Source organism: Rhinopithecus roxellana, chromosome 17 (genome assembly GCF_007565055.1).
Source record: "Rhinopithecus roxellana isolate Shanxi Qingling chromosome 17, ASM756505v1, whole genome shotgun sequence".
Lineage (NCBI taxonomy): Eukaryota > Metazoa > Chordata > Mammalia > Primates > Cercopithecidae > Rhinopithecus > Rhinopithecus roxellana.
Window position 1 is genome coordinate 75,291,674 of NC_044565.1, and position 12,251 is coordinate 75,303,924.

General features: G+C 39.4%; 1 protein-coding gene across 12 annotated transcripts in view; it reads left to right on the plus strand.

Moving 5' to 3' along the window:
- LTBP1 (latent transforming growth factor beta binding protein 1) overlaps positions 1–12,251 on the plus strand; it is a 444,191-nt gene that overhangs the window by 295,685 nt on the left and 136,255 nt on the right. For 4 of the 12 annotated variants that reach the window (XM_030921075.1, XM_030921076.1, XM_010372403.2 and 1 more), the window contains 5 exons: positions 2,370–2,537; positions 5,983–6,051; positions 8,130–8,152; positions 11,291–11,390; positions 11,882–11,980. In XM_030921075.1, the coding sequence (XP_030776935.1) occupies positions 2,370–2,537; positions 5,983–6,051; positions 8,130–8,152; positions 11,291–11,390; positions 11,882–11,980 (459 nt within the window). Of the gene's footprint in view, positions 1–2,369; positions 2,538–5,823; positions 6,052–8,129; positions 8,153–11,290; positions 11,394–11,881; positions 11,981–12,251 lie in introns of all 12 variants that reach the window. The other 8 variants (XM_030921070.1, XM_030921073.1, XM_030921078.1 and 5 more) reach the window with 5 other exon arrangements.

Consider the following 12,251-nt stretch of genomic DNA (forward strand, 5'->3'; position numbering starts at 1 on the left):
TATCCTTTACAATTAATCTTCCAATCTGAGGTTAAAGATGTTCAGACAATAGCAACACCAATCTTACATCATTCTGGGTAGCATCTTGTTTCTGGGTTTATGCATCATGTTGACCAGAGTGTGAAAATACTAGAGATGTTTAATAAAATAAACAGAATGCAAGTCATTTGAAATGACAAAAGAACAACAGGCAATTTAGGTACTAAAATAGGGGCAGTTTTAAATGGCACACCCTGTCAGGTATATGTGGCATAAATGAACAGTTTTGGCTTCAAATAGTTGTAGATCAAAGAAAATGTGAATTGTGAAAGCATCAGTAAAATTTAGGTATGAGAGAGGCTTTCAAGTAGTTGACTAGAGGCATCTGGTGCTCACCTCCTCCACAAAGAAGAACCAAAATAGCAAGTAGATAATCACACTTGGAACAGATCACCTAACAGAGAACACTGAAGTTCAATAGAGAAGTGACAGGAAACACCTAAGGCAGGGAAGGAGAGGGAACCAAGGCAGCCTGCTGGGCCAGGATTAACTGGGAGCCTGGGGAGGCTCCCCAGTGTGAGGAAAGGGTAAATGAGAGACCTCCGGTGATCCACGTTCCCATGTGAATTCCTGCAATCCCAGCCACAGGAGAGCCCTTTGGCCCTCACAGACTCTGAGACTAACCTAGGGAGCTGCCTGGAGACCTCGTGGTGGAATTGCTGCTGAAAGGGAGCTCCCACACGCTGGGTCCCACACACACCTTCTGAGTCTTAAGCAGGTCCCACCGCCACTGGCCCCTGAGCACTCCTCTCAGAGGCCCAGGCCAGGCCCACCCAATGTACCACTACCATCACAGCTGGCACTCACCTGTACATACCACCTGTGGGCCTGGAGGCTGGCCTGCCCAGCCCATTGCAGCCACTGACAACACCAGCATGGACTGCGTGGGAAGCAGAGGGTTGTCTCACCAATGCTACTGCCGTCACCTATGCTATACCCACTCCCCAGGGACTTGAGGACCTGCCTGGCTAACTACTATCACTGCTGGCACCTCAGCAAGCCATGTAGAGACCCAAGAATTGGCCCACTTGGACCCACTAACACCAGTGCCCGTGTACTCTGCCCTCGGGCCTAAAGACAAACACACTTGGCCCACCTCTGCTACCACTGGGGCCTGAGGACTGGCCCACCTGGTAGCCTCCTCAGCAAAATTTTATCACAGAATCCACTAGCAACTGTACCTTAAGGCAATGCAGAAATCGTAGACACCATTGATGCCATTTACAGCTGAAGAAATCCTATGGAGACTACACTACTGCATGTACCCAGAATCAAAGCCAAAGTGCCCTGCCCAGATAGCACCGCAGATAACATCTTCAGGAAGTCCTCCCCTAAAAAAGGTGATAGAGGAATTGGGTAAGGGAAAGGCAAGTCAGAAAACCTCATTTGGATGGTGATATGATAAAGAAGAGCTCTGGTTGGGTTTGGGGAATGGGCGGAGGGGGGACACCAAACTGTCTGATTCAGCACCTTTGACTTGGCCTGGACCTGGTTCTGTAGAACACACTCCATTCATATTTGCATTAGAAGATGAACTTCTTGAAGGCAGGGCTGTGTTTTGCTCATTTTCATATTTGCCATGTGTGCCTAGCAGAGTATTAGCTGTTAGGTTGATGAACTCTTATCTACTAAACATATAGCAGAAGATTAGGATTAAGATTTAGATATTGGATGGCTATAGCCTCATATACTTTTGCAGTGTTTTCTGAGGAGCCGAGCACATCATCTCTTCCTTCTCCAGTGTGCTGTCTGGCTAGAACAGGGGCCTTGTCTGGCACTCCAAATCAGAAGCCACTTTCTGCCTCCTGTTCATGTTCACTGGCCTAGGGTGAGACCTGACGGGCCCTGCAAGCTCTCACTTCCCTGGAGTGAGAAGAGCAGGTGCTGGCTTGCAGCATCAACCATGTTCCTCATTCTCCAAAGTGCCTGATTATTCATTAAATGCTGCCCTAGAATTATCTCTACTGTGGTTAAATATAGAAAACTAGGTAGTGATTTTGATAGTAGGTGACTAGGTTTATTTGGAAAGGTGGGTTTTTGTTGAAATTTTTCTCTTCATTATGCACACATACCTAATTGCATGCTTGCTAAAATGGAAGAAGGGACCAGAGAGGGACAGGGACAATCACTGTCACGACTTTTGGTGTCCTGACTCTAAAAGTCGTATGGTAAACTGATTTTTCATCAGAAAGGTGATGCTCTTAACCTAGACAGATTTATCCTGCAGTATGGTTTTTAATTCATACCTTAGGGTTCATTTTACTGTCATTTGGAAAGCCAATGCAGTTTTGGTTTCTCATGTAATGTCAGGCTTTATCTCTCTGCTTCAGCTGATCCCCCTGTGATCTCGGAAGAGAAAGGGCCCTGTTACCGACTTGTCAGTTCTGGAAGGCAGTGTATGCACCCTCTGTCTGTTCACCTCACCAAGCAGCTCTGCTGTTGTAGTGTGGGCAAGGCCTGGGGCCCACACTGTGAGAAATGTCCCCTTCCAGGCACAGGTAAGACATTTTCAGCTGTATGCGCACATAGATTCCCAGCCACATGAGTACACAGGACAACTTTGGCAACTTGGGTCATTTTTGGTTTCTCACTTTAATTTTTAATAATACATTGTAAATATTTTTATCACTTTTGTAGAAACTGTACACAAACAATGTTGAATCAGTGGGAAAAAATATGTGCAAAGAGATTTTTCCCATTTCTGTGTGATATCAGACTTCCTTTTGAATATTAAGAAAAGCCATTATATTTTATCTTCAATTTCCAGGACTGTGAGTCTGATATTTAAGTGTAGAGAGACCAGAAGGCTCTGCTGGGCCATGTGCTTTCCTAATGATTGGCTGCTCATCAATTCACAGTAACTGGACTTTATGCAGGTTGACTCATTTACTCATTTACTGAGTATCATGCTTAATTTCTTTAATTGGAAATGGAGGGAATTATATTCGTGATTGAATTTATGCTATGAAGATTAATAACTTAAGGACAGATCTTGCCAAAACTCCTGAAAACTTCTGTGGGAGTTGAGTATTAAGAAGTAGATTATTCCTTATCCTTTGATTTGGTACATAATTGCCTTATGCCCTGAGAAGGCAAATCGATCTCTTTAAATACCTTACTCTACCAATGAACCACCAACTTCTCAAGCAAGATGAAGTAGAGTTAAGTGGAAGAGAAAGAAATGTAACCTGAAAGTATTAGACCTGATATTAACAAGGAATGGCCTCAATTTCACTTACTTGGGGTGGACATTAAATGGTCTCCTCAATTGCATGTTAGATAAGATGCTTTCCACCTAGGAAAGTGTCTTAACTGTCACAGGGCCATGTAATGTCTTAAAGCTGTAACTTACACCATAGCAGACAAGATTTAAATATAAGTATTATGACTCACCTTTGTTCATGGTTAGAACCAGAAAGAACTGCGTTAAGGCAAAGGATAATACAACATTGATGGTATATTGGTAGACTAGATAATTTTAGGCCTCCAAAAGGTCCTAGTACCCTCTTGTGCCATCTGGTCCATTTTTTTTCTTTTTTCGTTTTTTTTTTTTTTTTTGAGACGGAGTCTTTCTCTGTTGCCCAGGCTGGAGTGCAGTGGCGTGATCTCGGCTCACTGCAAGCTCAGCCTCCTGGGTTCATGTCATTCTCCTGCCTCAGCCTCCCGAGTAGCTGGGACTACAGGCGCCCACCACCATGCCTGGCTAAGGGTTTTTTTTTTTTTTTTTTTTTTTTTTTGTATTTTTAGTAGAGACAGAGTTCCACTATGTTAGCCAGGATGGTCTCGATCTCCTGACCTTGCGATCCGCCCACCTCGGCCTCCCAAAGTGCTGGGATTACATGAAGTTCAGTTTTTAAAGCTTTCAGTTTGTGAATTTATTATGCGTATTATTGTGTGTCTGTATAATGTGATTTTAATTAAAAAAATTTTTTTTAATTTTTAGCTTTTAAGTTCAGGGGTACAAGTAGAAGCTCAATTTTGATGGCTTTGTAATTCTTACATGAAGCATAAATTGAAATGGTGACTGTAACTCAGGGATGCTCCTCTAGTAGTATCAATAAATTTGAAAATAATATTCAAGAGAAAATTTTTGCACTTAGTTTTTGGTTATATGGTGATTTTCACTAAAAATATTTAGTTCATTAATTCTTTAAACTTGGTTTTTAAAGTCATGTTTTCTTCTGGAAACATCTTTCCAAGTAAAAATTGTTTTTCCTAGTTAAACATAAGAATGAGGTTCTACCGTTTAGTGTGTGATCCTTAGAAAAACAATATTTTAGCATACTATAAGCAGTATTTTTAGAGTTTTCCTTTTTATTGAGAACTAATTTTAGGTCCCAAACATCCAATAGAAGATCTCTTGTTCAGTGAAAGTGAGACATGACTTATTTTACATTCAATTTTAAAAGTAGAAATAAAAAAGTTAACCATAAGCTCCTTGGTGTCTGCATTTGGTAATTTGCCTCCAACACCAACACCAAAGGGATTAGGTGGATTTTTCCTCTGAAGGCCACACACTGCCTTACCCTACTTCTCCCCCTTGCCTTTCCCCTTCACTATTCATCGGGATTATGCCATGGAGGTTAGCAAATCACATGTGCTGAGTCTACTTTTTTTTTTTTTTTTTTTAAGCATACAAAACCACTTTTTTTCTGGCAATGATAGTGATTCCAGTGCACAGAATAGCTCCTTGGCCTCTGGGTAATTAAATGAGCTGGTCACGGCCAGGCTTTTGCCCAGTTGTTGTTCCTTTACTTGAAAATAGCTGCATCTTGATTTGGCATTTCCCTTCTTTCTCGATTTCTACTTACCATCTCCAGCATGTCTCACTTCTCTAGACTCCTCCTCACTATTCCGAGATTCTCCCCTTCAGAAACACCTCCCCTTTTCAGTCCTCCGTAATCGACATCCTCTTACCAGCTGATACATGGCATTTTGGTGGAGCCCTTTGTGTCCTTCAACTGGAAACAAACCGTGAGGATTTCAGCATCTCATTTCCCTGAATAGTGATTTTTTTTTTCCTTTGGTAACCTTATGGCTCTTCATCTAACTTAGACAAATGTCACCGAGTTCTTTGTTAATAACTAATGAAATTACATCAAAGCAAGAAAAAAAGCCTGATTTTTGCCAATAACACGTATACTTGCAACATGAGATGTATAATACATATAGTGTCTTCTATATATAAAATATCTCCTAATGTATAACCTCATATTATATATATTTCCTAATTGGTTGCTGATATATGTGGGATGGAGGGCTAACTACATATATATATATAGTTACCTCTGTATCCATGGTTATGCATCAATGGATTCAACCCAATTGGTTGGTTGCATCTGTGGATGCAGAACTGGATATGGAGGGCTGATCAGACTATGCAATTTTATGTAAGGGACTTGAGCATTGCAGATTTTGGTATCCACAGGGGGTATCCTAGAACTAATCCCTCATGGATACTGAGGGATGACTATGTATATAATATGATATATAAAATATATGCTAAGTATATGCTATACATAATATGTATATTCTGATTTGGTAGGATAAGGAATTACCAGATGGAAAAATGTTTAGTAAGAAAAGAGTTGGATTTTTTTCTGTAAATATGCAAGTTTATCAGAAATTCAAGCAATTTGCTTACATTTTGCACCTGTTTTTGAAGTTTTACAATGTAACTATATTAGTGATGATTTATTAAGAGCTATTCATCATGATATTTTCCTCTGTATAAGTTTGCACTGTTAGATTTTTAAAAGGAATATTTTCCCATCCCAAATCTAGCTGCTTTTAAGGAAATCTGTCCTGGTGGAATGGGTTATACGGTTTCTGGCGTTCATAGACGCAGGCCAATCCATCACCATGTAGGTAAAGGACCTGTATTTGTCAAGCCAAAGAACACTCAACCTGTTGCTAAAAGTACTCATCCTCCACCTCTCCCAGCCAAGGAAGAGCCAGTGGAGGCCCTGACCTTCTCCCGGGAACACGGGCCAGGAGTGGCGGAGCCAGAAGGTGAGAGCGGTAATGGATCATGGACTCTAGACATCTATCTGTGTGTCTTTGCTTTGATTTCCCTGTTTATAACCTTCTAGAACAGAGTTTCTCAGCCTCAGCCCTATTGACATTTTAGAGTGGAGAATTATTTGACTGTGGGCTGCCCTGTGTACTGTAAAATGTTTAGCCACTGCTCTAGAATAATATGTACCTAGTAGATAACAATATTCCATGGTAATTTCAGAATGTCGTCCTGCTGTTTGGGGGCTACTTTATCTTGGCATTTATTCCTGGAGAGTGATCTAGATCCTTCAGGGAATAGCCCTAATTCATTTCTTGTCTAGAAGGCCATTTAACAAATATTTATTTGTGAAGTGGAATCCACAGACTTTCAAAAAGTTAAAGCATTAAAGTCTAATGGGCAGTCAGGGATCATGGAGGGTGAAATGAAGGAAGCTAATTGTCAGTTGAAGAGATCTGGTGACCACCTAGTATGGTTCTTCCATTTACCCTCTGAGGAACCTGAGACCTAGAGAGGGGACATGACTTTTCAGATGTCATATAGAGAATATGTAATGGGACCTGTGACCACGGAGCACCTTTTCCCAAGGAAAGAGTTGAAGGCCTTCTACTTGAGAGGGAGTCTAGAGACAATGGACTTTGACTCTCTCTCTTTGGCATTCAGGATGTGGGGTCATCCCTGTCTCTTTATATAAACGAACAATATCTGATACTTCACATATCTTGCTTACAAAAAATGTTCACCTCAGAAGGAACACATCGTTTAGATTTGTATGGAATAGACATATTGTCTCTAATAAAGCTCCTGTTGGCTTTTCGCAGTTGATTCTTAGGTCAGAATTCAGGGGGCCATTTTGGGGTGCTGTTGAGGAGATAGAGTGCCCAGGCTAGTGTTGTGTTGGGAGCTTGCCACAGCCTTCTTCTTGGTAAGGCAGGCTTTTTTTCTGAGCTCTGAACGTTTGTGTGTTCTGGCCTATTTGAGTCTATGCTTTCACTCACTGCATTTCTTCCTTGGTAAGGCAGAACAGACAGAACCTAAGCTGGAATCAGCAGTATTAATCAGTTTGCCCCTAGACAGTTAGTGTCATGGCCAGATGTTTGCAACTGTTCATTGTTTGCACAGGCAGGAGGAAATGGGCCGTAGTTCCAGATTTTGCCTCAAGACCTTCTTGGTGGTGGGTTAGGCAGAATAAAAGATTAATTGACTTTCTCCAACCCCAAGAATATTGCAGCAATGATTTTAATTTGTCTGGTACCGTGATTGCTTTCAGGAGTTAATGCTCCTACCCAACCTGTAAACTAATGTTTGTGGAGACATTGATTGACTTATGAGAAAAATCCTGGTGAATGTTGATCCAGGGCTTTAGAACTAATATGAAGGACTGATTAATGAAAAGCAAGCCTTTAAAAATACAAAGGCATCACCAACAGCCTCACAATAACCTTTATGATTGTGTAATGTATAATTTGTTCAGTATATTGATGCTAATCTCTAATTGGCCCTTCCTGGCTTGTGAAATTTTTTTTTGTAATTTAGTTAGCATATCTTTCTGAAAATATTCACGGGCTTCATTAAAGATTGGAATACATCAAGAATGCAGCACATGTTCTCATGTCTCTTATTGCAATAAGTGACATTCTTTTTTAACATTGACACCAGAAAGCATTGCAAACATTATATACCATAAGGATAAGCCTTTAACCAATTAATGAAAACGTTTGTTTTCTAACATATGGAAAGTTCCACATAATTGAGTTAAGGCATAAAATGATGTACTGGAAAGTTTTGCCTTCTTCAGCTTTTTCATTTAATTTTGATTTTGAAAGAGTTTGAAAGACTTATTCACGTCTCCATGTGCTCCGGTAGATGAGGAGTAACAGCACTGAGGGTTCTCTGTTAGTCTTGTGTAAAATTCCCTAAAATGGCAGATGATCCTAATTCTGCATTTGCTGTAGTTTGATTCTTAATCCTTTTGCAGAGATACTGGACTTCTATTGCTTTTTAAAAATTGAAATATTTTTAAGACTGAATTGTCTTAAGTGATACTAATACCGTTTTTCTTTTCTGGTTTTAGTGGCAACTGCACCCCCTGAGAAGGTAATTTATTCATTGTTGGCAAGTCTTTTTGTTTTCAACCCTCCAAATGATTTTCTATTAGAATATGTATGGATTTTTTAGACTTAAATTTAGTAACATCTCTATTATGCATCATTTGGTTTAAGTTAGTATAGCATTTAGTTATTCAAAAAAATTTATTGAGCCATTGTTATAGACTGGGACTATTCTCAGTGTTAGGAAAGCAGTAGAGAACAAATAGGACAAAACTCTCTACTTTAATGAAGCTTCAATTCTAGTGAGAAGAAATGAGGAACTAATGAGAATCAAGGGCATAAATAGAATTCAGTGTCACCTGATGGCCTGGACCATCTGTGAAAGAAAGGCTGTGACATGCTTAGATAAGCATGTATTCTTAGAGCACATAAATAGTTAGTGAGGTACTTCTTAATTCAACTAAAATTTAACATACATATTTGAATTGAGTTGAATAAGAACAGAACTGACACTTAAAAGTTACAATCAAATACTAGAATGTTGCTTTTTGAAAAGTCAGTCTGTTGGCTTTTGGGCATAGAATGGGGCTATGAATTGTGAGACATTTTAGTAGCAAATGTAAACATTTACTGGATCTAAGTCCTATTTATGTAATATTGTTCCTTCTCTGAATCTGGCTGTATTTAATGAAAACATTCATTTTCATTAAATGAATGAACTTTATGTCGGAGAACTACTATGATATATTGCTGGACTAAATTATCATTGCATTTTGAAATGGGATCTCAATGCACATAACAGGCTTTAATTTTCTTTTTAATCTCCTTCTCCATAATAATTACATGAAAATTAGGTAATTATTAAATATTTATACATTTATGTACCATTCTTTAAACTGACAAGAATGCATTGTTAGAATTCAGATGAGGCAATGCATACATAAATTATTTTAAATAGTATTCTAAATCTTTATCTTATAATTATGGGATAGAATAACATAAATGTTGTAACGTAAGTGCTAAAATAATCAAGAAAAAGAGACTGACGATTTTGGAGTGATAGCACTCGTCCAGAAAGAGGTTATAGTATTTTGAGCCCAAAAAAAGTATAACAGATATGCATACTTTATGTGTACTTTTGAAACTCTTAGCATCTCTAAAGATCAGTCACAGAGAGTAGTTTGCAATTTTGTTGATTTTGAATTTAGTTCTGGTTGATATATGGAAGTAATTATTTAGTTTGTAGGTGGGCCAGCCAGCAGCCTGGCAGTCTCATCATAACTCAGTTCTTCTGTCTTTATGATTGAATTTTATAACTTTCATTAAAAATCTAAAAGAGATCCTAAAAAATTGTCTTGTATACTTTTACTGCATTTTATTTGGGGAGGAGATAGTACAAAAAGTGCAATCATAGCCTTTGTTGTCTTGGTACTTACAAAAGTCTCATGATGTTATGTGATGGATGAAGAAAAGAGAGAATGCCCAGAGATGTGCAAAGGTGTGGTGGAGGGGACAGCCAGGCTCATGAAAGACTTGGTCAGAAACAGAATTAGGGACTGCTTTGGAAAGCTAGAGTACCAAACTGCCGTTGTAAATCAGTGGGGAAATACCCTGAGTCTCGACTGGATCCTATTTGTTAAACGTAGAAGTGGTGTAGATTAGGAAGTCTGCTGCCTCACGGTGATGGGGAAAATTCTGTCTGTAAACTGCAGGAGTGGATTAACACCTGATCCTGGTCTGTTCCTTGTTGGCATTGGCCATGGCTGCAGGGAATGGGGTGTAATTGAGACTGGTTGAGGTCATCTCTAGTAAGTAATAGAAAGCTAGTCTATATTCTTAAGAAGACAGAGGAAATGTGGGAAAAACTGCTAAGTGCTCAATATTTGTAGGAGATGGATTTTGGTAGGACTACTCAAGTTAAGAAGAAAGAGGAAGCCAGTTAGATTATTACAATAAACTGAAAATGAGAGTGAGTCCAGCCTAGGGAGGTAGGGTCTATGGATATGAAAAAGGGTGAACAACTATAAGGAAAAAAGTATCAATGGATGGGGCTTTCAATAAAGAATGAAAGAGAGAGGACTAAAAAGTGACTTTAAACCTGGATGGGACAGATTAAGGACTGTGGCTTTGGCAGAAATGAAGTTGGAATGAGAGCCTGGACAGTTTTGGAAGGGTGGGCTGGAGGTATCTGTGGGATACCTAAATGGACTTTTACTCGGTAAGCATTTATGCTTGCAAAGTTGGATTTGTGATGAGATATTCAGGCAGACTATCTTAGAAAAAGCAGAAAAGAGGTGATACTTGAAGCCAGGAGAAGAGGATAAGAGGTTAACAGAGGCCAGAGGAGTAAGCTTTCTGGAAGAGGACAGAACCAAGTAACTCGATGAATACTTGAATGTAGTGATGATATGAGCTCTCTGGTCCCATCTGGTGTGAGTGAAGTCTCAGATCCTTAACTAGGCTAATTGTTCAGTTGGCATGAGCCCTGCACAGTTATAACTGGAAGCTGAGCCGTGGATGATGGACTGCTTCTTTGCTTGAGGTCCAGGGGACAAGCTTGGGCACCAAAATATGTGATAAAGCCCCAAATCCTTCTCCAAGCCAGCAGATTTCTGTTGCTCTGCCTGGCTACCACTGTTCAGAGAACTGGAGTTGTAAAGTTATCAGATGTGAGGTTAAAGGAGGCCGTAGTGACTGACTGGTTTAAAATATTTTAACTTACCATGTGTTCTTTGTTACGACACATCTGCTATATCCATTATTTAATCTGCAAACTGTGGCTGGTCATCTCAGTGGGACAAAGCCACATGTGAATGAGGCAAAGGTTTAGTCCTCTTTGGGGGTTAGTTTTGCCCTATTGCAGACCAAATATGGACCCCTGGGCCAAGACATTTGCTTACAAGGTCAGACTTTGGGCCTCAGGGAAATGGCTGAGGATATGTGCATGGATCAGCACCACTGGGAAAAGTTTAGGGCTTCCCATAGTAGCATCACATCAATGGTTTTTTTGTTTTTTTTTTTTTTTTTGTAATTTCACACAATTATACATGTAAGGTCCTATGATACTTCTTTGCCTTTCTAAGAATATAATTAATTAAATAAAAATAGATGTGGGAAACTAGAAATAATTTCCACTTTCAATTCTTTTTTTTTTCTTACTCTCTTTTAAAATACAACCATCCAGGAAATACCTTCATTGGATCAAGAGAAAACCAAACTTGAGCCTGGTCAACCCCAGCTGTCTCCAGGCGTTTCAACTATTCATCTGCATCCACAGTTTCCAGGTAGCCTGTGTTGATCTGTGCTGTTTGTCAGAGTATTCTGAATAAAAATGTAGGACGGGAAATTTTTGTCTTTGATTTTGTTTAGTAAATTACTAGGCTTCATAACTGAAGTTCAGTGTTAAGTATAGTAATATACTTATATAATGTTAGCATAATTACAGCATTGTAAGTATTGCAGTGGTAAAGATAAGAGTTTTTTTTACTGTTTTCTGTGATCCGGAGTGGTATATACTATTCAAATGTTATCGAAGGTTATCATTTGATGAACGATCATTTTTCTTGGCTTCTGCATCACTCTCAGATATTCTTGCTAAATGTTGAACCCAGAGCTATAGATTAATACCATGAGCCTTAGGACATAGAACAGTTCTTCATATCTGAGAAATGCTGTGATATATTGCTAGACTAAATTATCCTTGCATTTTGAAATGGGATCTCAATGCACATTAACAGGCTTTAATTTTCTTTTTATTGTCTACTTTCTCATATAGTAGTGATTGAAAAAACATCACCTCCTGTGCCTGTTGAAGTAGCTCCTGAAGCTTCTACGTCTAGTGCCAGCCAAGTGATTGCGCCTACTCAAGTGACAGGTTGGTGCAGTATTTTTACGTTATACATCACATGGAGGAGACGTGGGGCTGAGCTTCATTTTAAATGTAGTATCAGTTGTATAAGCTTGCTCATGGCAGGGTTAGCCATAAGAGCAAATATTTGGAAATCATCTAAATACAGGTAAAAAGGAGGAGTATGTGTAAGGGACACCATCATCAACTGTAACTGAATTTGTGATGCCACTGCAGGATGAAGTTTGGCAGTGTGTTATAGGAGCTAAATGGAAGCGTTTGGAGCCTCCTTTAGAAT